Source organism: Neoarius graeffei, chromosome 21, assembly GCF_027579695.1.
Source record: "Neoarius graeffei isolate fNeoGra1 chromosome 21, fNeoGra1.pri, whole genome shotgun sequence".
NCBI lineage: Eukaryota > Metazoa > Chordata > Actinopteri > Siluriformes > Ariidae > Neoarius > Neoarius graeffei.
In genome coordinates this window covers 24,448,536-24,474,929 of record NC_083589.1, presented here as the reverse complement: position 1 = coordinate 24,474,929, position 26,394 = coordinate 24,448,536, and the positions used below count along the sequence as shown (strand labels likewise).

The window sequence follows — 26,394 nt, the reverse complement described above, 5'->3', positions numbered from 1 at the left end:
CGTTATACGCCTGTTTAATCTGCTTGGGTCACACTATTGTAATTATTATTTATTTATTTAATTTTTTTTTGTGTGTGTGTGCGCTCGTGTTTCTGTTTTGAGAGATGATACGCCTAAAGGATAAACAATATCATAAACCGACGTTCAGGGGCTTCAAAGTTTGGGAGAATAGCAGGGTACAAATAATTTACAGCAGGGTGCAAAATGATGCACGCAAAGCATCATAGATAGATAGATATGCAAGTACGAATTTTTCATGGGGCGGGATGGTTTGGAACAGGCCATCTAAAATTGGGATAACATTTACCCGGGACGGGTATTTGAGGCGGGTCGTCTAGCTTAAGCTTGATTAGCGTTGTTACGCACGCCAGTGTTTCCCACAGAAATTTTGGAGACTATGCGGGAGGCGTGGGGGTTGTTTAAAATTGATGTATATGTTAAATATTAAGTTATGAGTGAAAAACTATTGATTAAAAAAACAGACACTGAGAAATGGTCCTATAAACAACTTTACCAATATAAAAGATTACCAGGACTACAAAAATGCAGAAAAATAGGCTTTACTTATCCAAATGCACCTGTTGGTTCAAAAGTTAAAGTGCAGAGAACCTCACAGCACAACATGAAGTTACCTTAAAATATAATATAAATGCCTCAGCTTTCATGTAAGAAAAAAAAACTATTAATACTAGTACTGTGTGCAGGCAGTCTCTCCTGAAGACTAAATTAAACAATAATTATAAACTAATAAAATAAATGGCTCAGGCTTCATAGGAGAAAAAAAAAACAATTTGAACAGAAACTCACAGTATGATGCTGAAGCTGCCTAAACAATGGAAAATAAAATACCATTTTGGCAAAAACGTTGGCATCCATTAATTTCTTGTATTAAGTAAAAAAAAAAATATGTTGCCAGATACTGCTGACGTTTTACAGCCCAAAATATGTTCAAAACCCGCCAAAATGCACTTAAAACCACCCAAATTGGACGGGAAACCGCGCAATCTAGCAACACAGGCGGCAGTAATGGCTGCACTCATGTCGAGGATGTAAACACCCTTGACGCGGCAACGGACATACATGACATAGTGGATGTAATTTATGTTCACAACTTTTTTTGCTGTCAGAAATATTTAATATTAAATTTTGTGACTCGACTGACAATAGCCGGCGGCATAACAAGCCATAACAAGCCATCATTGAACAAGACAAGATATTTATATCACAAGTTTCATAAAGAGCATAGGTTAAAAGCAGTTAAAAACAATTAAAAGCACAAGTAAACATATAAGTCTTTAGCTTGGTTTTAAAAATGGACAAGGTGGGGGCAGATCTGAGGTCTTCTGGGAGTTTATTCCAGCTAAGAGTGGCATAATAGCAGAAAGCGGCTGCACCATGTTTTGTTTTAATCCTTGGAACAATTAGCAGGCCAGTCCCTGATGACCTAAGAGGTCTAGATGGTTCGTATTCAAGAAGCATTTCGGTGATGTATTTTGGGCCTAAACCATTTAGCGATTTATACACTATGGAGCACTTGCATGTGACGTCACAGCCGATCCAGATTGTGACAGACGCCATCTTGTCGGTCAAATGCCATATTTCCGCCTTCTACTTCTGCTTCTACCTTTTCTTCTGGAAAACCCAATTCTACTACAACGGCTGCGGCTACAAGCTCTCCCTACCTGTGCACGGTTTTTATGTTTTTTGTGTGTATTTTTGCGTGTTGTTCGTCTGTACCGGACTTCAATATCCACTACAACCGTATGGACTTACTGGACATTGGTTTCCAGCAGAAACTGACGGTTTGTAGCGATTTCCATCGCATGCACAACATTCCGGACGAGATAGCGAGACCAGCGGGGTCTCCGTGGATTGTTATCGGAAGCAAAGCGAAGGAGGCAGCGCCGGGAGCGGAAGCAAAAGCGAGGCTGCAGAGCTGGCCTGTTGACTAAGCTCAGAAAACAGCCACTCAAATCTCCACTGCTAAGCCTCTATCTCTCCAACGCCAGATCCATGTAAACAAGACGGACGATTTGGAATTACAGCTGGAATTACCTTATTCTATTCTATAATCGGCTGGTCAGTGCTATACTAGATACTGATATAAATAGTATTAGTACTCAATACTTAAGTGACTTACCCGTCCAATGAGGATTGTTATTTTCTTGTTTACAAGATGCCACATCTGAGTCGCTGACAAATCCTGAATTTCTGTAGAGATAACTGTGCAGAGATTTATAAGCACGCAGTGCTTCACCACTGAACAGCGAGGGAAAGTTAATGAGGTAATTGTACACGTCTGGGTATTCCGCTGGCAGTTCAATATCCACTGACACGGTCATGAAAACTCCGTCCGGTAAGCCATAAGGGTCACTAATCTGTAGATCGTTTATTTTAGACATATATCTAGTTATCTGTTCATTAGAAAAATGAGCCGTGTAGTCCGTCGGTTGAAATTGATCCATTCTGTACACGAGTGCAGCAGTATACAGCGGCGTTTTTTACCGACAAGATGGCGGCTGTGTACTTTCCGGTCATGTGACTGCAAGATCTCTATTAGAAGGATTTTAAAATCTATTCTGTAATATACTGGAAGCCAATGTAGGGATTTAAGAATTGGAGTAATGTGTTCAACTTTTTTTGTTCTAGTTAAAATTCTGGCAGCGGCATTCTGAATGAGCTGCAATTGTTGAACAGCTTTTTTAGGGAGACCTTTGTAGAGGCTATTGCAGCAGTCTAACCTGCTAGAGATGAAAGCATGAATTAATTTCTCTAGGTCTTGTTTGGACATAAAGCCTCTAATGGCCCTTTTCCACTACCCTTTTTCAGCTCACTTCAGCCCGACACGGCTCGCGTTTCGACTACCTCAGAGCAGCACGACTCAGCTCGCTTCAGCCCTACTCAGCACCCAAAACTCGCACGGTTTTGGAGTGGGGCTGAAGCGAGCCAAACCGAGCCGAGTGGGGCTAGGGGCGTGAGGAGACACTCCCCTGTGCACTGATTGGTGAGGAGGAGTGTCCTCACATGCCCACACACGCCCCGCGAGCACGCTGGGATCTGTAAACCCGGAAGAAGAAGAATTACGAGAATTTCTGAAGCCTTATGCGCCTCGCCTCATCTATACGCTCTTGCCAGTATCTGTTGGCGTTGTCGGTGACAACAAGCCACAGCACCAAGACCAGCAACACTAATGACTCCATGTCCTCCATGTTTATTGTTTACTATCCGGGTTGTGAGACTACCGCTTAAAAGGTCACTGATGTCACTGTTTGCGCCGCCTAACGACATCACGTGACGTCCACCTACTTTCGCTAGCTCCACCCAATGTGTCCACCCACTTCCAGCCAGCACGGTTCAGCGCGGTTGTAGTCGAAATGCAACTCCAACAGCCCCGCTCAGCTTGACTCAGCCCAACTCAGCATGGCACGGCTCAGCCCAACTCAGCCGCGTTGGTAGTGGAAAAGCGGCATAAGGCTTGCTATATTTTTTTTTATATACTTGTCTAAAGTTGAACATATACAGCACCGTGTTCTTACCTCACAGCAAGAAGGTTCTGGGTTCGAGCCCAGCGGCCAGCGAGGGCCTTTCTGTGCGGAGTTTGCATGTTCTGTGTGGGTTTCCTCTGGGTGCTCCGGTTTCCCCCACAGTCCAAAGACATGCAGGTTAGGCTAACATAGGGCAGCCATGGGCTGAGGTTGGGCTGAAGTGCCCTTGAGCAAGGAAGCAAACCCACAACTGCTCCCTGGGTGCTGTAGCATAGCTGCTCACTGCTCTCTCTCTCTCTCTCTCTCTCTCTCTCTCTGTGTGTGTGTGTGTGTGTGTGTGTGTGTGTGTGTGTGTGTGTGTGTGTGTGTGTGTTCACTACTTCAGATGGGTTACATGCAGAGAGGAATTTCACTGTGCTTAAGTGCATGTGTGATAAAGTTGTTGTTCTTATTCACTTTAATGAACTTTAAGCGTTCTTCTTGACAGAAAGCAAGATCTCAAAACAGCAGTGCAAATCATCACAAATTCATATGTTGATTGGCTCATCTGCTTTTTTATTTTGCTGTATTTTTTGAGCGACAACACATGCTAGCGCACTCCTCCCATGTTTTAAAGCACCTAGCTAGCTCCCATTGATTTGTACATTCCTGTTTAAGGTGCTTCTGGTAAAATTGGCATCCCTGCTTCCTTTTCATCATCGTTTGACACATTCGTGAAAAGTATCATTTGCCATGATGTTTACTGTAGTAACTGTTTCAAACTAAGAAGTGGAAATTTACGTGACAAAAACAGACAAGCGGAACGATACACACAGTTTCGTTTTGTTAAAATGTCGCAGTGTGGTTATAGGAAATATAAGCCATAGACATATAAACATAGACGCCGCATTGAGCTGGTGGCCCCGTTGCTGGGATACGTCAGAGTGTCCGCCATATTGGATGTGGCAAATCTTCCCCGTAAACCAATGCAAGTAAATGGACTGAACTTCATAAAGCCCCTTTCTACAATAATATTTAACTCGATGCCTTTTATTCACCCATTAACACACGCGTATATATTTGGGAAACAAACAGGCATCAAAACAATACATATAACTTTTAATGTGATGGTTATAAATAGTGTGCGAAATACCCGTCAATATTCTGAATGACCGCCAAACTGAGTTCGGCCAGGTTCTAACGTCATACCAAAACAAAATGCATCACTGATTCCTTCACATTCAGAAAGGTTAAAAACATTCATCATACGTTCAAAAACGTTCATCATAGTGTGGCACTGTATTATCTAACTTAATTCTCACTGCTTATAACTCTACACCTACCCGGTGGAGATGAGCTGGGAAACTGAAGACTGAAGGAACAGCTCCCTCTCTGATCCTGACTGTCTGACCTGTTCGGTCAAAATCCTCCGTTCTGAAGTGTTCACTGCAGAGCATGGATGACGGAGTAGCAGAAAACCCTTCCCGTCGCACAGCTGTCTCCCACTGCTTTTTCATGTCTTTATTTTTGGGAAACCTACATAGTATGTGAAAAGTTAGCTAAGCAACTAACAACAATCAGCGTAGTTACGAAGGAAATACTTCGTTGTTTGGAGACAGGTTTCACCGAGCGGCTATTATGCGCGAGACTTCATATTAGCCACAAAGTCAGAAAAATCTGTTTGTAAAATTACGTTATAATGACCAAATACAATGAAAAGTATTTTTCCAGTCTCACCTGTGAAAGGTAATCCCATGTGATCTTGTTTGGACGGTAAACCTGTTGGTACAGTTAAACGCAGCACATGAATGAGGCATCTTTATTCTCGGCTACTGTCTAGACCAGGGGGTTTCAAAGTGTGGGAGAGTCAGCCCCCCCTCGGAGAGCAAATAAACAACAGCGCCCCCCCCCCTTACAATTTTTGTTGTTGCTATACTTAATGTTCCATTCGTATTTTTAAAAAATGGTTGTTGTACACATTATTTTTTTCTTTTTCACATTTTAAACATCTGTGCTTTTTAAAACATCTTGTTTTACACATTTTAAACATCTCATAGCATCGTTAGCTAGCACCTCTTGGCAGACAACACACTGTGGCAGTGGAGCATCTTCAGATCCAGTCCATGAAAATCCAAACTTTAAATAATCGTGGTCATACTTCCTTCTTTTTTCAGTCCCCCCCAGGATTCCGCGGGCCTTTTTTGTGATTGTTGCGGGCTAAAATGTCTGATGTTGTGGGGGGTTTTCCAAAAAATTGCGATGAAAGTTGCAGTGTTTTTTTAGGTTTTTGTTGCGATTACATTGCGGGAGGAAGTGAAAGTTGCGAGAAATTGTTGCGATTTTCTCTTTTTGTGATTAAAATTGAGTGATATGTTAAATATGAAGTTATTACTGAAAAACTATTGATTAAAAAAACAAAGACACTGAGAAATGGTCCTATAAACAACTTTACCAGGACTACAAAAATACAGAAAAATAGGCTTTACTTGTCCAAATGCACCTGTTGGTTCAAAAGTTAAAGTGCAGAGAACCTCACAGCACAACATGAAGTTACCTTAAAATATAATATAAATGCCTCAGCTTTCATGTAAGAAAAAAAACCTATTAATACCAGTACTGTGTGCAGGCAGTCTCTCCTGAAGACTAAATTAAACAATAATTATAAACTAATAAAATAAATGGCTCAGGCTTCATAGAAGAAAAAAACAATTTGAACAGAATCTCACAGTATGATGCTGAAGCTGCCTAAACAATGGAAAATAAAATACCATTTTGGCAAAAATGTTGGCATCCATTAATTTCTTGTATTAAGTAAAAAAAAAAAAGTGCACACAGTCCTTCACTGTAAACATAACACACTTTCAGTAACAGAATTTAAGCCTATATAAACACTGACTCGCACATCATGCAATGTTGCCAGATACTGCTGACGTTTTCCAGTCCAAAATATGTTCAAAACCCGCCAAAATGCACTTGAAACCGCCCAATCTGGCAACACTGCACGCATGCTGCTTCTCTTGAATGTTAACACGGAAGTAAGGCGGAAGGTAGTTTGTCGACGTCACCTCAAGACGACGCCAACGATTGGTCAAATTTGCGGGAAAGTTGCAGTGATTGGATATAATTGCAACACCGCCCTGAATTTGCGGGGATTGGTTGAATTTGCGCTGAAGTTGCAAATCGCAACATCCTGGAGGCTCTGGTTTTTTGCTTGGCACAGACTGTCTCCTCACTCCCTGTAGCTTTAGGTACTAAAAATCAATCCATTTTGTCTCTGGTAAAGGCTAGCTGAAGTTCGCTAAATGTCCGCAATAGTAACTTATTCTGGTTTATTTTTCCTCACGTTGCGCCCCCCTGAAGAACTCTGGCGCCCCACACTTTGAAAAGCCCTGGTCTAGACGCTATACCAGAGACGGTTGAAGAATCTCCACTTTGCCACATCCAATATGGCGGCGAGGATGACGTATGATTCTATGCAGAATGCGGTGTCTATGTTTGTGTCTATGATATAAACACTCTCTTGGAATGACTAATCTCGCTTGACCAATCAGATTAGTGGAACAAAACTAACTGTCTAATGTAGGAACGTAACCTTATGTAGGATGAATATCGTTACCCCTAATTAAGCCTAATCCACGGTTAATGCTTATTTACTTTGGGAAGCTTCTTATTTTTGTTTTACGTTACGTTTGGTTTCTCGCAGGTATAAGATTATTACCGAGAAGCCCTCGGGAACCATCTCAGGACAGCAGAAGTTTGAGAATGGCAAGATCGAGTGGAGCACAGAGATGCCGGTGTCTTGCAGCCTGTCTAAGTACGAACGCTTTGACATTCACGCACATGCTGTGATTAAATTCAATACTGTTCTTTCGGCAAAAATGACGTGATTTGTCTTTGTCGGTCATTGATTTGATTCAGAGGCCTACAGAGTTTGCTAACCCCAGTTCTGGCCAACATACTGGAGGCAGACCAGGAGAAGTGCTGGGGATTTGACCAGTTCTTTGCCGAGACCAGTGACATCCTGCACCGCACGGTGGTTTACGTCTTCAGCCTACAGCAAGCCACGCTACACCACGTCTACATCCACACGTACAACACGTGAGTGCACTAGAATACCCAGAATCACATGCACGGCACAAAGAAAGAAGTGTGAGCTATTTACAGAATACAGTATAATGGGTTTGGAGCTCCAGTGCCACCTGGAAGTGGATTATTTTTCCAGTAACAGTGTATGGAGAAGTGTTTTATTCCTTTTATACCACAGCAATTCATCAGTGATGATGATTTTTTATTTGCTGTATCTATATTTAGACATGGTGTGGTGTGAAATAAAGTCTCCTTACAGAAAGGGTCACCATATTAACAAACGCACGCGTTTTTAACCCGTTTATGTGGAGCATTCGCTGTACAAGTCCCTGTGTAAAAGAATGAAAAACGAATTAGAACTTGTGATTTGAATCAGAAGCCAGAAAATCAGACAATGGAACTGAATCAACACATGAGCACTCTGACCAATCAGAATCGAGCAACAGCATCATGGTGTACTTCTCAGTTTGCTATAGTAAACACAGTGTCTTGCAAAAGTATTCATCCCCCTTGGTGTTTGTCCTGTTTTGTAGCATTACAAGCTGGAATTAAAATGGATTTTGGAGGGTTAGCACCATTTGATTTGCACAACACGCCGACCACTTTAAAGGTGAAACTTGTTTTATTGTGACACAAACAATAATTAAGATGAAAAAACAGAAATCTGGAGTGTGCATAAGTATTCACCCGTTTTGTATGAAACCCCTAAATAAGAGCCGCTCCAACCAATTCACTTCATAAGTCACATAATTAGTTGATTAAGATCCACCTGTGTGCAATCACATGCAAGCAAGCAACATGAAAACCAAGGAGCCTCCAAACAGGTCAGAGACAAAGTTGTGGAGGAGTATAGATCAGGGTTGGGTTATAAAAAATATCCCAAACTTTGAATATCCCAGGGAGCTCCATTAAATCCATTATAGCACAATGGAAAGAATATGGCACCACTACAAACCTGACAAGAGAAGGCCGCCCACCAAAACTCACAGACCGGGCAAGGACGGCATTAATCAGAGATGCAACAAAGACACCAAAGATAACACTGGAGGAGCTGCAAAGATCCACAGCGGAGATGGGAGTATCTGTCCATAGGACCACTTTAAGCTGTACACTCCACAGAGTGGGGCTTTATGGAAGAGTGGCCAGAAGAAAAGCCATTGCTTAAAGAAAAAAACAAGAAATCACGTTTGGAGTTTGCCCAGCAGCATGTGGCAGACTCCCCAAACACATGGAAGGAGATTCTCTGGTCAGATGAGACTAAAATTGAACTTTTGGCCATCATGGGAAATGCCGTGTGTGGTGCAAACCCAACACCCTGAGAACACCATTCCTACAGTGAAGCATGGTGGTGGCAGCATCATGCTGTGGGGATGTTTTTCATCTGCAGGGACAGGAAAGCTGGTCAGGATTGAAGGAAAGATGGATGGCACTAAATACAGGGCAATTCTGGAGGAAAACCTGTTTGAGTCGGCCAGAGGTTTGAGACTGGGACAAAGGTTCACGTTCCAGCAGGACAATGACCCTAAACATACTGCTAAAGCTACACTTGAGTGGTTTACAGGGAAACATTTAAATGTCTTGGAATGGCCTAATCAAAGCCCAGACCTCAATCCAATTGAGAATCTGTGGCATAACTTGAAGATTGCTGTACACCAACGCAACCCATCTAACTTGAAGGAGTTGGAGCCGTTTTGCCTTGAGGAACGGGCAACAATCCCAGTGGCTAGATGTGCTAAGCTAATAGAGACATACCCCAAGAGACTTGCAGCTGTAATTGCAGCACAAGGTGGCTCTACAAAGTATTGACTTTGGGGGGTGAATACCTCTGCACACTCCAGATTTCTGTTTTTTCATCTTAATTATTGTTTGTGTAACAATAAAAACAAACAAAACAATTTTCATCTTTCAAGTGGTAGGCATGTTGGGTATTGAATTGAATTGAATTTATTTTTTATTTCGAACATGTATAAAAAAAATGTAACTATTTGTACATACAAAAGAAAGAAAACAAGAAAGTGACGAAAAAAAAATAAAATAACATAAAGAGCTAAGACATTACAATACACCGCACATTGTTCGAAAAAGGAGTGGGAAGAAGTACAATACTTTTTTAATTTCCCACCCCTTTTTAACTACCCCGAAATCCAAACTTAATTAATACACCTATAAAAATATATACCATATATACACTTCATGAATATCTATATAAATATATAATTACAAAAATAAATATATACTACATACCATATATACACTTCATAAATATCTATATAAATATATAATTACAAAAATTAATATATACTACATACCATATATACACTTCAAAAATATCTATATAAATATTTAATTACAAAAATAAATGTATACTACATTCCATATATACACTTCAAAAATATCTATATAAATATATAATTACAAATATATATATATATATATATATATATATATATATATACACACACACACTTCTTAAATATATAATTACAAAAATAAATATCTACTACATACCTGTCCCTGTAAATATGAATATATAAACTATCCCCATAAATAAATATATACCATATACTAAGTTAGTTCTAATATAACAATCAACCCTATTCTATTTATCACTCATCATCCTCTGTTAACATACTTCCTCTTCTATATACTTGTTTAAAAATATTTTTTGTACCTTTTTTTAAACAGATTTATATTTACACTTTGTTTTATTTCTGTCTCCAGTCTGTTCCATAAAGTCACCCCACAGCTTGATACGCTCATGCTTTTCATATTTGTTCGAACCTTTGGTTTTTTAAAATTTAGGTCTCCCCTTAGATTATATCCCCCCTCTCTCTCACTAAACATTCCTTGTATATTTTTTGGCAATAGATTCTTTCTCGCTTTGTACATTATTTGTGCTGTTCTGAATTTGACCAGATCCATAAATTTCAACATGTGTGAGTTTATGAATAGTGGGTTTGTGTGATCTCTGTTTCCTGTTTTGTTTATTGTCCTTATCGCTCTTTTCTGTATTGTACATATCGGCTGCAGGGTGGTTTTGTAGGTGTTTCCCCAGACTTCGACACAGTAAGTCAGATGTGGCAAAAATAATGAGTAATATAGAGTATGCAAAGATTTGCAATCAAGAATATGTTTTGTTTTCCACAGAATTGCCGAGCACTTTGCCAGTTTTGCTCGTACGTATCCTACATGAGGTTTCCAGCAGACTTTATGATCCAAAATCACACCAAGAAATTTAATTTCCTGTACCATTTCTATCTTAGTATTGTCTATTATCAATTCTACATTACAATCTATTTTGTTTCTCCCAAACAACATGATCTTTGTTTTGCTTAGATTTAATGATAATTTATTTTTGTCAAACCATAGTTTTAGTTTATTTATTTCAGTTGTGATTGTCTCTAAAGTCTGCTGCAAATTCTCACCGGAACAAAAAATATTAGTGTCATCTGCAAACAAAACAAATTTCAGTACTCGCGAAATTCTACATATGTCAATATATAATATGAATAATTTCGGACCTAATATTGACCCCTGTGGTACCCCGCATGTACCGTAATGCTCATGAAATGAGATTTATGGTCATCTATCTGCACAAACTGTTGCCTGTTTCTTAGATAGCTCGACAGCCAGCTCCACCCAACTCCCCTAACACCACACTTTTCTAGTTTACTTAATAATATACTATGATCAATAGTATCGAATGCTTTTTTTAGGTCCACAAATACTCCAATTGCTATTTTTTTATTGTCTACATTTTGTGATTTCCTCTATTAGTTCCATTAGTGCCATCGATGTTGATCTGTCCGTCCTGAATCCATATTGACTGTCTGTAAGGAGGTTGTGTTTTTCAGTGAATTTGTCCAGTCTATCTGAAAAGTTTTTCGAGTATTTTGGAGAATTGGGGGAGTAAAGAAACAGGCCTGTAGTTTGTGAAATGGTGTCTATCTCCGGTTTTAAACAATGGTATCACTTTTGCAATTTTCATTTTGTCTGGAAATGTACCTGATTGAAAAGATAAATTGCAGATGTGGGTGAGTGGTTTCACAATTCCCTCAATAACTGTCTTTACTGTTAACATGTCTATATCATTCCAGTCTGCAGAAGTTTTGTTCTTACATTTTCTTACAATTTGGATAATTTCTTCCTCATCAGTTGCAGTTAGAAAAATTGGACTTGGATTTCTGTCCCCCATATCTTCTATGTCCCCACAGTGTGTTGTCTCGGGTTCCTTTATTTTTGCCGCTAAATCTGGTCCCACATTTACAAAGAATTGGTTAAAACCATTCACCACATCCTCCATATTTTTTATGATCTTATCATTTTCAGTGTAGTACTCCGGGTAATTTGTAGTTTTGGATCCATTTCTCACAATACCATTTAGTACAGTCCATGTACCTTTTAATATGGTTTTATTTTTCTCCACTAATTTATTATAATAGTCTTTCTTACATATCCTCATAATATTAGTTAATTTATTTTTATATTTTTTATTTTTTTCTCTGCCTCTATAGTTCGATGCTTTAAGAATTGTCTGTATAATATATTTTTCTTTTTGCAGGCATTTTGTAGCCCCTTGGTGACCCACGGACTATTTGTATATTTATGTATATTACTGTATTTCTTTATAGGACTAATAGGGTAAATCAAATGGTGCTAACCCCCCAAAAAATCCATTTTAATTCCAGCTTGTAGCGTGACAAAAAAGGACACACACAAAGGGGGATGAATAATTTTGCAAGACACTGTATCAAAACTGTGGTTATGTGTAATAAAATTCTTGTCGGCCATTTTGCTTTCAGCACAGCCTGAATCCAGTTTAGATTAACCGTAAGCCTAACCCGTTTACTTGTGTATGCTATTGTGACCCACTTTTTGTTCCTTTCTTCTTCTTCTCTTTTTTTTTTCCCTCTCCAGAGCCACGCTTTTTCAGGAGCTGCTCTTCAGACGCACCAACATCAGCCCTCCCAATCAGGAGCTCCTGTACGAGGGCCGACACCTCATGCTGGACCCCAACAGACAGGCGCAGACGTTCCCTCGCACCAGCAGGGACAATCCCATCATGCTCCTCAGCAGGGAACTCGTCAATACCGTTGGGCTCATCTTCGAAGACCGTAAGACCACGTCTCTCTGTCAGGCATTCTGTCTCTGACACACTTTACATCGTTACAGTTCTTCAACTCGGGGCATTTCTTTTCATTTTTACCACAGTACAACAGTACATTTTATTTTTAGTCTAATACACAAAGTAATTTGCTAAATAAACACCATTTCTTGGATGGCAGATGCGTTTGCACAGATTGCGAGTACAGTAAAATATGAAGAATCTATTGATAGTCATTTTTTATTTCATAATCTCAGGTCTGAGTCAAGCCTGTACATTTCAGAGTGAACATTTTGTTCTACTTTTAGTAAGATAAAAAAATAAAGTGGATCATTTTGACTGGAACAGAATGTGAGTGAAGCTGCGGTGGGTAAATTATAAGCTTTATCTGGAACATGATTATGATTTTGTGTGTGTGTGTGTGTAGCGAGCCCTCCTAAAGTGCAGCCACGGTATGATTTGGACTTGGATGCCAGCTATGCGAAGGTAATGACGCACAAAAGGACACTAAAATTATAGCATGTTATAGAAACACATGTTTTATTTTGCTAATGCATTATGTTAAGGCTCCTTTAATTAATGGCTTACACAAAACAAACCACATACACGCAGCATCACAGTATATCATGTGTTGCATGTAGGTATATAACTAACGAACTACCACTTGTATTAATTGATTGATTATTGATATACAAAAAATAAGACAGAATAAACACTAACATTAAGCAAGGACTCAAAGCATCAGTCAGTAAAATCAGGGCCAACATTATATGCCACATGAACCAACACCTTAATTAACATTTGCGTTTTTAACTGGCAAAATTCTGATCTTAGGTTGAACAGGAAGTTCTAATGTAGAGTTACCTCTAGAGTGCCCCTACATGCAAGGAAACATGATGAAGTGCCCTTCCAGTAGAGAAAATGAGATACCTTGCCCTATAGGCTCCCTTACATGCAATAAAATGTGATTAAGTACCCTTTAGGAAGCTCTTCCAATGGAGTGTGAGATTCAGTGGCCTGTATGGTTCCCCTCCATGCAAGGAAACATGATGACATGCCCTAATGGGTGCTCTTCCAGTGGAGAAAATGATCTGCATTGCCCTATAGGCTCCCTTACATGTGAGAAAATGTGATGAGATACCCTTTAGGAAACTATTCAGGCAGAGAATGTTAGATTCAGTGATCTGTATGGTTCTCCTAAATGCATGGAAACTTGATGAAGTGCCCTAATGGGTGCCCTTCCAATGGAGAAAATGAGATACATTGCCCTATAGGTTCCCTTACATGTGAGAAAATGTGATGAGGTACCCTTTAGGAAGCTCTTCCAATGGAGAATGTGATTGAGTGACCTGTAGGGTTCCCCTCCATGCAAGGAAACTTGATGGAAGTGCCCTAATGGGTGCCCTTCCAGTGGAGAAAACGAGATTCGTTGCCCTATAGGTTATCTTACTTGTGAGAAAATGCGATGAGGCACCTTTTAGGAAGCTCTTCCAGCGGAGAATGTGATACAGTGCCCTATAGGTTTCTCCTCCATGCAAAGAAACATGATGAAATGCCCTTCCAGTGGAGAAAATGAGCTGCATTGCCCTATAGGCTTCCTTACATGTGAGAAAACATGATGAGGTACACTTTAGGAAGCTCTTCAAGCACAGAATGTTAGATTCAATGATCTGTAGGGTTCTACATGCAAGGAAACATGATGAAGTGCCCTAATGGGTGCCCTTCCAGTGGAGAAAATGATATTCATTGCCCTATAGGCTCCTCTACATACGCGTCTGTCCTGACATCTGGAGATCAGAGTCCAGTGCTGTAATTTTTAATCAAGGGTAGAATAAACTTTGAATGCTGTGAAAAACAAATAACACATGCTGACGTTTAACATCAGCTAATAAAGTAAACATTGTTAGTTAACGAAACTTTAACATAAAGGTTCATGGATACATGGAAATTGCAATTAAACTTGAGACATTCAATCCATAATCTGTCTGAGCGTTCTTAATCAGTGTTCAAACATCTTTCTTAGCTATGCGTACTCCAGTCTTCCCTTGCACACGATTCTGTTTCAAGAAGCTTGGATGTGTTGATAAATTAAAAAAAAAGTTGTTTAAGACAATAGCATTTCTACAACAGCAGGAAGAGCACCATTAGGACTTTTGTTTAAGCTGTGCTACATACTTGGAAGGAAGACAGACAGACAGGAAGGAAGGAAGACAGACAGGAAGGAAGGAAGACAGACAGATAGGAAGGAAGGAAGGAAGGAAGGCAGGCAGACAGGAAGGAAGGAAGGAAGGAAGGAAGGAAGGAAGGAAGACTGTCTTCCTTCCTGTCTGTCTGTCTGTCTGTCTTCCTTCCTGTCTGTCTGCCTGCCTTCCTGTCTGTCTGTCTTCCTTCCCGTCTGTCTCGTCTGTCTTCCTTCTCGTCTGTCTTCCTTCCTGTCTGTCTGTCTGACAGACAGGAAGGAAGACAGACAAGACAGACGGGAAGGAAGACAGACAGACAGACAGGAAGGAAGACAGACAGACAGGGAGGAAGGAAGGAAGACACACAGACAGAAAGGAAGACAGACACACAGACAGGAAGGAAGACAGACACACAGACAGGAAGGAAGACAGACAGACAGGAAGGAAGGAAGGAAGGAAGGAAGGAAGGAAGGAAGGAAGACAGACAGACAGACAGAAAGGAAGACAGACACACAGACAGGAAGGAAGACAGACACACAGACAGGAAGGAAGACAGACAGACAGAAAGGAAGGAAGGAAGGAAGGAAGGAAGGAAGGCTGTCTTCCTTCCTGACTGTCTTCCTTCCTGTCTGTCTGTCTGCCTGCCTTCCTGTCTGTCTGTCTTCCTTCCCGTCTGTCTTGTCTGTCTTCCTTCCCGTCTGTCTGTCTGTCTTCCTTCCTGTCTGTCTGTCTGTCTGTCTGACAGACAGATGGGAAGGAAGACAGACAAGACAGATGGGAAGGAAGACAGACAAGACAGACGGGAAGGAAGACAGACAGACAGGAAGGCAGGCAGACAAGAAGGAAGGAAGGAAGGAGGGCAGACAGGAAGGAAGGAAGACAGGAGGACAGACAGGAAGGAAGGAAGACAGGAGGGCAGGAAGGAAGACAGACAGACACACAGGTAGGAAGGAAGACAGACAGACACACAGGTAGGAAGGAAGACAGACAGACACACAGGTAGGAAGGAAGACAGACAGACACACAGGTAGGAAGGAAGACAGACAGACACACAGGTAGGAAGGAAGACAGACACACAGGTAGGAAGGAATACAGACACACAGGAAGGAAGGAAGGAAGGAAGGAAGGAAGCAAGGAAGGAAGGAAGGAAGACAGACACAGGAAGGAAGGAAGACAGACACACAGGAAGGAAGGAAGACAGACACACAGGAAGGAAGGAAGACAGACAGGAAGGAAGGATGGAAGACGGAAAGACAGAGTAGATTTAGTAAAGATACTGTAAATATGGTGCTCTTCTGGTGAAGGGTTTCTTTTGTTGTTGTTTTTTAATCACTAAGCATTAGAAGGTGAGAATGCGATTTGTGTTTGCTGTCATAGACAAAGTACAAACTTCTCCTAGCGAAGTCTTCAAATACCTAAACCCTTAAAAGTTACTTATCACAGCTTTAAGAAAGAGGCTGTAATTCTGAGATAACCTGAACAGCTGTCCATCATCTTACATTCTTTATTTTATTATATTCTCAAACTATGATGCAGCATAAGTGCCAAAAATGTATGCCTCGTACCATAACACTCCTCCGACTTAATTTAACAGTAATCTTTTATTGTTTTAGACGTTTGCTGGTGACGTGGGCCACCTGTGGAAAACCTCCGAGTCATTACTCGTCTATCAGGAGCTGGTGAGGAAAGGAGTGAGGGGTCTTATGTAAGTCCACTGTTTTTTTTTCACGTTCCTCATTTTGCATCGGAGCGCTGCATACGAGCTATCATGTAAAAATAAGAGAAAAAGAGCAGGCTGGGTCCCTCACCTCACCCCCACACACACGCAATAAAAATGGCTGATGAGCCAATCAGCATGTGAATTTGGAGTGACTGACAGTCATGCAGAAGTTTTGAGCAGTCCAGTATTCATGCTGTTTTCGTCTTACCTTGGGAAAAACGCAGAGTTACGGGAGTTTGTCTTTAGTTAGCGCGAAGCCAGCTAACGGTCATGAGTGACGTGTATCACAGTAATGACATCCTCAAAACACTAAACTGTACAGTCAGTGTTATAGATTTAACACCCTAATACAGTCTGTCTGTATGTTGATCGATCTAAAGCCACTACCTGTATACAGTGTCTTGCAAAAGTATTCATCCCCCTTGATGTTTGTCCTGTTTTGTCGCATTACAAGCTGGAATCAAAATGGATTTTTGGAGGGTTAGCACCATTTGATTTACACAACCTGCCTACAGCTCTAAAGCTGCAAATTGTCTTTTTATTGTGACACAAACAATAATTAAGATGAAAGAACAGAAATCTGGAGTGTGCGTAAGTATTCACCCCCTTTCGTATGAAACCCCTGAATAAGAGCCGGTCCAACCAATTCACTTCATAAGCCACATAATTATTTGATTAAGATCCACCTGTGTGCAATCAAAGTGTCACATGATCTGTCACATGATGTCTGTATAAATCTGGAAGGACCCTGACTCTGCAACACGACTAAGCAAGCAACATGAAAACCAAGGAGCCTCCAAACAGGTCAGAGACAAAGTTGTGGAGAAGTATAGATCAGGGTTGGGTTATTAAAAAAAAAATCCCAAACTTTGAATATCCCAGGGAGCTCCATTAAATCCATTATAGCAAAATGGAAAGAATATGGCACCACTACAAACCTGACAAGAGAAGGCCGCCCACCAAAACTCACAGACTGGGCAAGGAGGGCATTAATCAGAGACGCAACAAAGACACCAAAGATAACACTGAAGGAGCTGCAAAGATCCACAGTGGAGATGGGAGGATCTGTCCATAGGACCACTTTAAGCTGTACACTCCACAGAGCGGGGCTTTATGGAAGAGTGGCCAGAAAAAGGCCATTGCTTAAGAAATCACGTTTGGAGTTTGCCCAACAGCATGTGGCAGACTCCCCAAACACATGGAAGGAGATTCTCTGGTCAGATGAGACTAAAATTGAATTTTTTGGCCATCATGGGAAACGCCATGTGTGGCGCAAACCCAACACCCTGAGAACACCATTCCTACAGTGAAGCATGGTGGTGGCAGCATCATGCTGTGGGGATGTTTTTCAGCTGGTCAGGACTGAAGGAAAAATGGATGGCAGTAAATACAGGGCAATTCTGGAGGAAAACCTGTTTGAGTCGGCCAGAGGTTTGAGACTGGGACGAAGGTTCACGTTCCAGCAGGACAATGACCCTAAACATACTGCTAAAGCTACACTGGAGTGATTTAAAGGGAAGCATTTAAATGCCTTGGAATGGCCTAATCAAAGCCCAGACCTCAATCTGTGGCATAACTTGAAGATTGCTGTACACCAACGCAACCCATCTAACTTGAAGGAGTTGGAGCAGTTTTGCCTTGAGGAACGGGCAACAATCCCAGTGGCTCGATGTGCTAAGCTAATAGAGACATACCCCAAGAGACTTGCAGCTGTAATTGCAGCAAAAGGTGGCTCTACAAAGTATTGACTAGGGGGTGAATACCTCTGCACACTCCAGATTTCTGTTTTTTCATCTTAATTGTTGTTTGTGTCACAATAAAAAAAAACAATTAGCACCTTTAAAGTGGTCGGCGTGTTGTGTAAATCAAATGGTGCTAACCCCTCAAAAATCCATCTTAATTCCAGCTTGTAATGTGACAAACACAAAGGACAAACACAAAGGGAGACGAATACTTTTGCAAGACACTGTATACAGTACAGTAGAACTCATTTAAAGGTAAGAAGCGTTGCTGTGTTTACTCTTCATGCTGACGTCACTTGCTGAACTTGGGGTTGAGCAGACCTTCCCGGGTTCCCAAGTAGGAATTTGGAGTTGAGGAAATGTTTTCTTTGGTTCATTTTTGGATTACGCTTCATTTTTGTGGCCTCATAGAGTAAATATATATGCTATATTTACTGTATGGACATTGTATCGGAGAACTATTTTATTTATAAGCAGTAGCCACATGGACCCATAGGGTACCTATTTTTACAAATACTGGTGTGATTTGTTGTAACATGTTGCAACAGCAATGTAATCATTGCTGATTGGCTAGAACCATAACAAGAACCAGTGGAATGGCGCGATACAATCTAGATTCAACATCATTATCTCACCGTTCCATTGGCTCTCGGCTTCACTTAATATAGCTATTTGACGCTGTATACTTGTATCCTCTGTGCTGAAAACAGCTGTAACGAGGTCAGAAGAGCGACTCCAACAGTGTTCACTGATTATTTTGTAACGCAGTAGTGTTTAGAACGAAAAGCGGTAGGCGGTATTCACGTGTCAAAATCGGTAAACTACTGCGTAAATCGGTAGACTTAGCAAGTATGTATTACCTCTGCCAGCTTTGTTGGAGGAGGTTATGTTTTTGCCTCTGTTTGTTTGTTTGTTTTTTGTTTGCCTGTTTCCAACGTAACTCAAAATATAGTGAACGGATTTTGATGAAATTTTGAGGAAGGTGAGCCATGAGCCAAGGAACAACTGATTTAGATTTTGATGCAAATCCAAATATATACTAGCCTAGTAAACTAGACCCACCCGCCTAGCGGCCAAAAATATTTTTGCCTAGCGAGTGGGTCTAGCCTCGCACCATATAAACAAAAACACCCCGGGCATCAAATCGTGCCCGCCAATCACAACGCAAGGTTTTTGTTTGGATTCTTTGGGCGGGCTTTTGCAGGAGTGACGACAAGGCTGCGCGACGCTGGAGAAAGCGCAACAGGAAAGATGGCTACGGCTAGTGAACAGCGCGCGTTTGACTCCGCTTTGGAATCAGTTTTAGAAGAATTAGACTTGGAGTTTTCGTTGGAACATGAGCAGGAAGAGGCTCTCCGCTCATTCCTTTTCAAGAAGGACGTTTTCGCTGTTTTGCCGACCGGCTATGGCAAAAGTCTGATCTACCAGCTGGCTCCGCTCGTAGCCAAAAGGATGGGGCTAGTTTGTGCAGTACGAAGAATTAATAAACAGCTTTGAAACATTACTTTTTGATTGTTTCTTATTTTCCCGTTATTTTAAATTTAAGGGAAATTATTTCACCAAACACCACTAAATAAAAACTCAAAAACAGTTTAAGCAAACCCTTGAAAAACACTTGGAAAAAATAAGAGTGTATGTTAAGTATGTGGTACAGACTCCAAACTTGTGGTCATTATCTCCAAACTTCTTAATATCTAGAACCTGTTTATTAATTAATACGCATTTTGAAAAATTATTTATTTCAAGGCCTCCCCCACTGCTTTCTGTCACTCTGACTACGTCACAGTCACTGTTGCGCTGATTGGTCAGAGCGTTGGCCTATACGCACAGAGACAGTTTGAAAGACAGCGGGTTGTCCCTACCCACCCCCGTCGGAAATGTCTACGGATCGAGGCCAGACTAAATATTCACATTTAGTCTGGCTTGCCAGGCTAAATATATACAGTACTGTAAGTGCAAAAGTCTTAGGCACATGTAAAGAAATGCTGTAGCCCAAAAATGGCTTAAAAATAATGAAATGTTTTAACACTAAAAAAAAAAAATACTATCAGAAACACTTTTACGCTACGTTCACACTGCAAGACTTAATGCTCAATTCTGATTTTTTTGTGAAATCCGATTTTTTTGTGAGGTCGTTCACATTAACAAATATATGCGACTTGTATGTGATCCTCAGTATGAACGAAAAGCGACCTAAAAGTGTTCCGCATGCGCATTGCAGGATACGACGACGTCACACGCAGTGAGCATGGCCAGTGTTTACGGAAGTAAAACCGCACGGTTGCGGTATGACCCATCCAATCTAGCTTGAATAGCTGCATCCCCCCAAATGGAAATCAGCTCCCTAACCTCTGCGTCCTTCCATTGAGAAGATTCAGAACCTTCACAGCCCGAAGCGTCCCTCGCATTGATGTCATGCGCAGGGGCGCAGATACGTTTTTTGAACTGGGGGGGACAACTGTGGGGGGACAAAGCTGCCAGCAAACCAACCCCAACCCCGATATGCCTGTCAAACTTGTTGTGGGTTACCATAGCAACCAAGCTCGAGCTCGCAACCTGTGCAGTCTGCGCAGCTCAACCAACCGAATATCAGTCTTTGTTTTGTTTTATGTGAGTTGTTGCAACTATGTATGTACTGCTGTGCACCTCAATAAACCGAATGGTAATTAGTCTTTTGATTTTTCCGTGAGGTTTGCCTTATGCAAAGAAAGACAGCATAGACGTTTTTTCCTCCCTATAAGTGGGGGGGACCGAACGAGGTGAATTTAAATCTGGGTGGGACGAGTCCCACCCTCTATCTGCGCCTGTGATTATGCACCATGTTGTTGTAACTTTTTTTGAGAGACCCGCCGCCTACTTCAGCGCAGAATAGTGACGTTTGTGGCTTGTTGATGACGATGTAAGTCGGATGAATGCGACCTGGCGGTTCAGACTGAAGTCGCATATGAAAAGAGCGGATAGGAATCGGAATTAGGATCACATATCCAAACGGCCTGGGTCGGATTTGAAAAAATCGGATCTGTGTCGTTCATATTGTCAATAAAAGATTGGATACAGGTCACATATGGGTGAAAAGATTGGATTTGAGTCACTTCAGCCTGCAGTGTGAACGTAGCCTTATTGCCAGGTATGTGGACACACACGAGGAATTTGACTCCGGTTCACTTAGCTCTCATAGTACAAAACAGATAAAAAAGCGTAGACACAAAACAAGCAAACAACAACAACAACAAAATAGGTGCATAGTGCAAAGTAATCCAGGTAAGTCAAGTATGGAATAGTTAAATAAATATAAAGTATACAGCGTGCACAGAATGACTGTATAAGTGTTCAGATATTTTACAAGTGATATTACTGATATATGAATCTGGATTTTAGCTGTTCATCACAGAAAGGATTTCCCTTTTGGTGCAATATGGTGCATAGTGCAAAGATGAATAGTAAATTTAAATAAGTATAAATATAATATAAGTAACAGTGAGCACAGAATGACAGTATGAGTGTGCAGATATTTTGCAAGTGATATTACTGATATATGAATCTGGATTTTAGCTGTTCATCACAGAGACAGCCTGAGGGAAGAAACTGTTCTTGTGTCTGGTTGTTTTTGCATACAGTCAGTGCGTTTACATGCACATAGAGAAAATCGAATTTCTGCCATTGCTCGACTGAAATCGAAGTTCTAAATACCATGGAAACACCTTAGCTCGGCTGAAATTGAACCGAACTGGATTTCTCGTAATCGAGCTACGCGACCTAGATTATGCGATTGTAGCCGAGCTACTTAGTGCATGTAAACCCTATCGAGCTACGTAGTCGAGCTACTTACTTCAGCACTGCCCCTTCCGGAAGTAACGAGTGACGAGACCACAAGCAGGAAACACGACAGCCTTGGTCGGCATGACAACAGTAGTAGCGAGCAGCAGAAGAGGTCAGGAGGAACAAACGAAGAAGAGAAAATGGCGAGCAGAAACGTGCACTTCTGGAGCAATGAGGAGACAGAGTTCATGCTCATTCAGCTTAAGGAGTTGAATATATTAAAATTCATGGACGGGAGAAAAACGCGCAATGGAGAACACAGAACTGATAACTTTGTTTACACTCTTGAATCACTCTTCTTCATGACGACAACTGGAATTTTACCAACACGATGGGGCATGTAGCGCCACCTGTGGCTCGGGTGCACAATGTACCTCACACAATAGCCCGATTTCCTTGTGTGCATGTAGGATTGGATTTCTCTGGCACCCCTGCTGGGACCCTTAGCTCGATTACCGACAGCAGCTCGATTTGGATGTGCATGTAAACGTACTGAGTGATCTATATCGCCTCCCTGAGGGGAGAAGATTAAACAGATTGTGACCAGGGTGTGATGGGTCCGCAGAGATGTTACCTGCCCGTTTCCTGACTCTGGACAAGTATAGGTCTTGGATGGAGGGCAGGTTGACACCATTAATTTTCTCTGCAGACCTTATTGTCTGTTGCAGTCTGTTCTTCTCCTGTTTGGTGACCGATCCAAACCAAACAGTGATGGAAGAGCAAAGAACAGACTGAATGATGGCAGAGTAGAATTGTGTCAGCAGCTTCTTAGGCAGGTTGAGCTTCCTGAGCTGGCGCAGAAAGTACAACCTCTGCTGAGCCTATAATCAGTAAGCCATAATAAATGAAACAAAGTCAGTATTTGGTGTGAGACGACCCTTTGCTTTAAAAAAAAAAAAAAGAGTGCATTTTATGCGGAAATGAGCTGTAGGTTTTACTGAGCATCTTACAGAACCAGCCACGGTTCTTCCGGACACTTTGACTGTCGCACTCGCTTCTTCATTTTGTACCAAAACCCAGCAGCCTTCATTATGTTTTCTTTTTTCATCTGAAAAGTGCTTTCTTGTGTAATATGCTGCTCAGATACACACTTTTTTTTTTTTTTCTTTTCCCTGTAACATTTAATTTTGTGCTGGAAAACGAACGTTTGGACTCTGAAATGTTTTTGTAATGTTTTGACTTGATATAATGTAGAAATCATCGAATAAAAATCTATAACAAATCAGAATATCCAGATGTTTACTATGTAGCTTGGCGGAGGTATGCATTCTCCTGAGTGCCCTTCTAGTTGAATAAGGTCTGGGTGCAGAAATCATTTGCACCGTGTTCATTTGTTCAAACATTTTTGGTGTCCAAACTGTAAAATAGGAAATGCGTTTTAGTTTGTAATCCAATGTGTTCAATTACAAAGTCTGACAAGTCAGCGATTCTCACGAGTGGAAGAGTAACGACTGATTTTTATTTTTCATTAAACATCCTTTCATTTTGTACTCGTTCACGCAACAGTTCCAATCCGCGACATTTCTAAATAAACAAAGCATCGACAGTTCATTCATTAAGACCTGCAGCTCAGTGTACCTTTTGTTTTTCCCAGAGAGTTGATGAAAGAGGACTTCAACGAGGCGGCGCATAAGAAAGCTGAAATTTTCCACATGTGTAACCACTGCAATCAAACCCTGGAGAAGACCGAACAGCTGTAAGAGCTGCAAAACATCATCCAGGATAAACAAAGCTGATTATACACTGACTTCACCCTTTCAAACATAAAAAAGATTGAAAACATATCCAGATTCTACACATGACATACATAAAATTGCATGCTGTTTTTTTTTTTAAGCAAATATCACTTATTATTAAAAAGTAAATGGATTCGCCATCTGTAGGAACACCATGACATTTCAACATATACAACCTGATACAGTATTAAACCTGAAATAAGAAAGAAATTGTCTTCCAAGGTGTTTAGAAACAAGAAATTAACATTTAATGTTAATCAGCAAAATTGTAAATTCATATCATTGTTGAACAAAACATAGCAATATTCTTTGACATGTACAAAATGTAGGACTGTTGTATAATATAAAGGTGAGTTCAGATGTCGGACATCTTTTAATTTATGAAGCGAAGGGGTTTAATACAAATGCATCTGGTACAAAGATATTTTTCTTTAAATTTTGTGTAGGAAGTTGAGAAAAACAAATCATCATCCTGATTTATGTTCAATTAAAGGAGAACTGAAGGCAAATTTTTTATGATCAAAATTCTATTTATCTCATTTTATTAAATATCGGAATGCATTTTTGATCGCTATTTTGTCGCTGCTATAGCAAGTTATGAGTGTTTGAAATATGCTCTGTAATATACAGTGTTTGGCAAGTTACTTCAAAACTGTTTTGCATTATTTATTACTTGTTACTGTCATTTTAAAGTAATTAGTTACATTACAATATTACTGTATTTAAAATGTAAGGCATTACACTACTATTGCATTACTTTTAAGCAGGGTGCGATTTGTCAAAAAACCAGAAGGGGGGATGTGTTTTTTTTGTTTTTTTTTTTAATCATGAAAGGTCACAAAATTAAGGTAACAATAGGCTAACAGCACAATAACATCCGATGATATCAAATGAATAACACTAAATGAAAACGAACACTAAACCAGAGTCTTCCTATCTCTCTGACTAAATACATGAACACAACAAAGTTCGCATTGCTTGTCGCGTTGCTGTGATGTTTCTCTCCCTCCGGATTAAATGGACAGTGACTCGAAAATCACTAAAATACATGAATACTGGGGGCGTCGTGGCTCAGGTGGATAAGGCGCCATACCATAAATCCGGGGACCCGGGTTCGATTCCGGCCCGAGGTCATTTCCCGATCCCTCCCCGTCTCTCTCTCTCTCCCGCTCATTTCCTGTCTCTACACTGTCCTATCCAATAATAAAGGTGAAAAAAAAGCCCCAAAAAATAAAATAAAATACATGAATACTAAATGAACAGTTTGCTCTGATGGCGCAGTTCACGTTGTGCGCAGCTTTCCGATTTAAACTGTTTTTTTCTCATCCTTATACTTCCTGTTTCATGGACTGTAACGGATTTGCTTATTTAGTAATTTTAATACAGAATTTACTTTGAAATTATAGTCAGACACTCCAACGCCCCCCTAAAAAAAAAACGGCTGTGAAAAAGGCGGCATCCGCCAAAAGGCGCGCTGTTTGCATCCCTGCATAGAACGCAAAGATATTGTTATTATCTACAATGTATCTATTTGCTGGGGACGTTCGTGAACATCAAAGCTGCCACTTCGGGTCATTTTGAAAGTGAGTGCAATGTAGACCATAGAAAACTGTCACAACATGCCTGTCATGTCAACTTTTTTTTGGTTTGTTTGTTTTATTGACGGGGTTGTCCCCGAGGATTTTTTTTTCAGCAGAGATAAAAACCAGAGGGGGGGATGATCCCCACCATCCCCCCCAGCAAATCACACCCAGCTTTTAAGTTACTCTCACCAAAATAACTGGAAGTACAGTATGGATTTGGCTTTGTGATTTTATCGCCACTCTCATCCTCCGCTTGCTTCCTTGCTAACTTCATGCTACTACGGCACCTCTGTAAATGTTTAGTTAAATTACTGGTGCTATTTCGGGAAGTGGACAGCTCTTTAGGTTTAGCACGCAAAGTGCATTTGACTACGATGTTCTTCACATCCTTATTTTTCACAAACTTAAAGTAATGGGCGTGTGCCCATCTGGAGAATGTGCTTTCCGACGTTAGATCAGCTGCAGGTTCACTCCTCTCTCTCTCCTGTCTGACTAGCCTAAAGGAAAAGGAAGTGAAACATTTTGCGCGGACGTTTCACCTCTGCTGATCTCGCGTGATTTTGGCGAATTTGTATGAAGGAAAAAAACCCACCACTTCATTCCAGGTTAAAAATGCATTGTAACGTGCGTTACTGACATTTGTACCGAGTAAAATATTACCAATTTTTTTCTGTAATGCCTTACATTACCGCGTTACCGCAAAAAGCAATGCATTACAGTAATTCGTTACTTTTGTAACGCGTTACTCCCAACACTGGTAATATATCAGTCCATATGTCAAAGCAATGGCCATAAACGAGATTCGTTGAGACCTGTGCGAGACGTCGTAGGACGGAAGTAAAACGTACAGCGGAAATCAAAGCGACCGACATCTGCCAACGTTGTCAAGACTCGCACGCCCTCTTTCGAATGCTGATGTAATCAAGCCGGAAGTTTTGTTTGTTTTGATAGCAATCAGGA

The 26,394-nt window shown here is 40.8% G+C and overlaps 1 protein-coding gene across 2 annotated transcripts in view; it reads left to right on the top strand.

The window, feature by feature from the left end:
• tbk1 (TANK-binding kinase 1) overlaps positions 1-26,394 on the top strand; it is a 109,199-nt gene that overhangs the window by 64,160 nt on the left and 18,645 nt on the right. For both annotated transcript variants that reach the window (XM_060902864.1, XM_060902862.1), the window contains exons 7-12: positions 7,168-7,278; positions 7,383-7,562; positions 12,468-12,664; positions 13,082-13,140; positions 16,448-16,539; positions 23,710-23,811. In XM_060902864.1, coding sequence (XP_060758847.1) covers positions 7,168-7,278; positions 7,383-7,562; positions 12,468-12,664; positions 13,082-13,140; positions 16,448-16,539; positions 23,710-23,811 — 741 coding nt within the window. The remainder of the gene's footprint in view (positions 1-7,167; positions 7,279-7,382; positions 7,563-12,467; positions 12,665-13,081; positions 13,141-16,447; positions 16,540-23,709; positions 23,812-26,394) is intronic.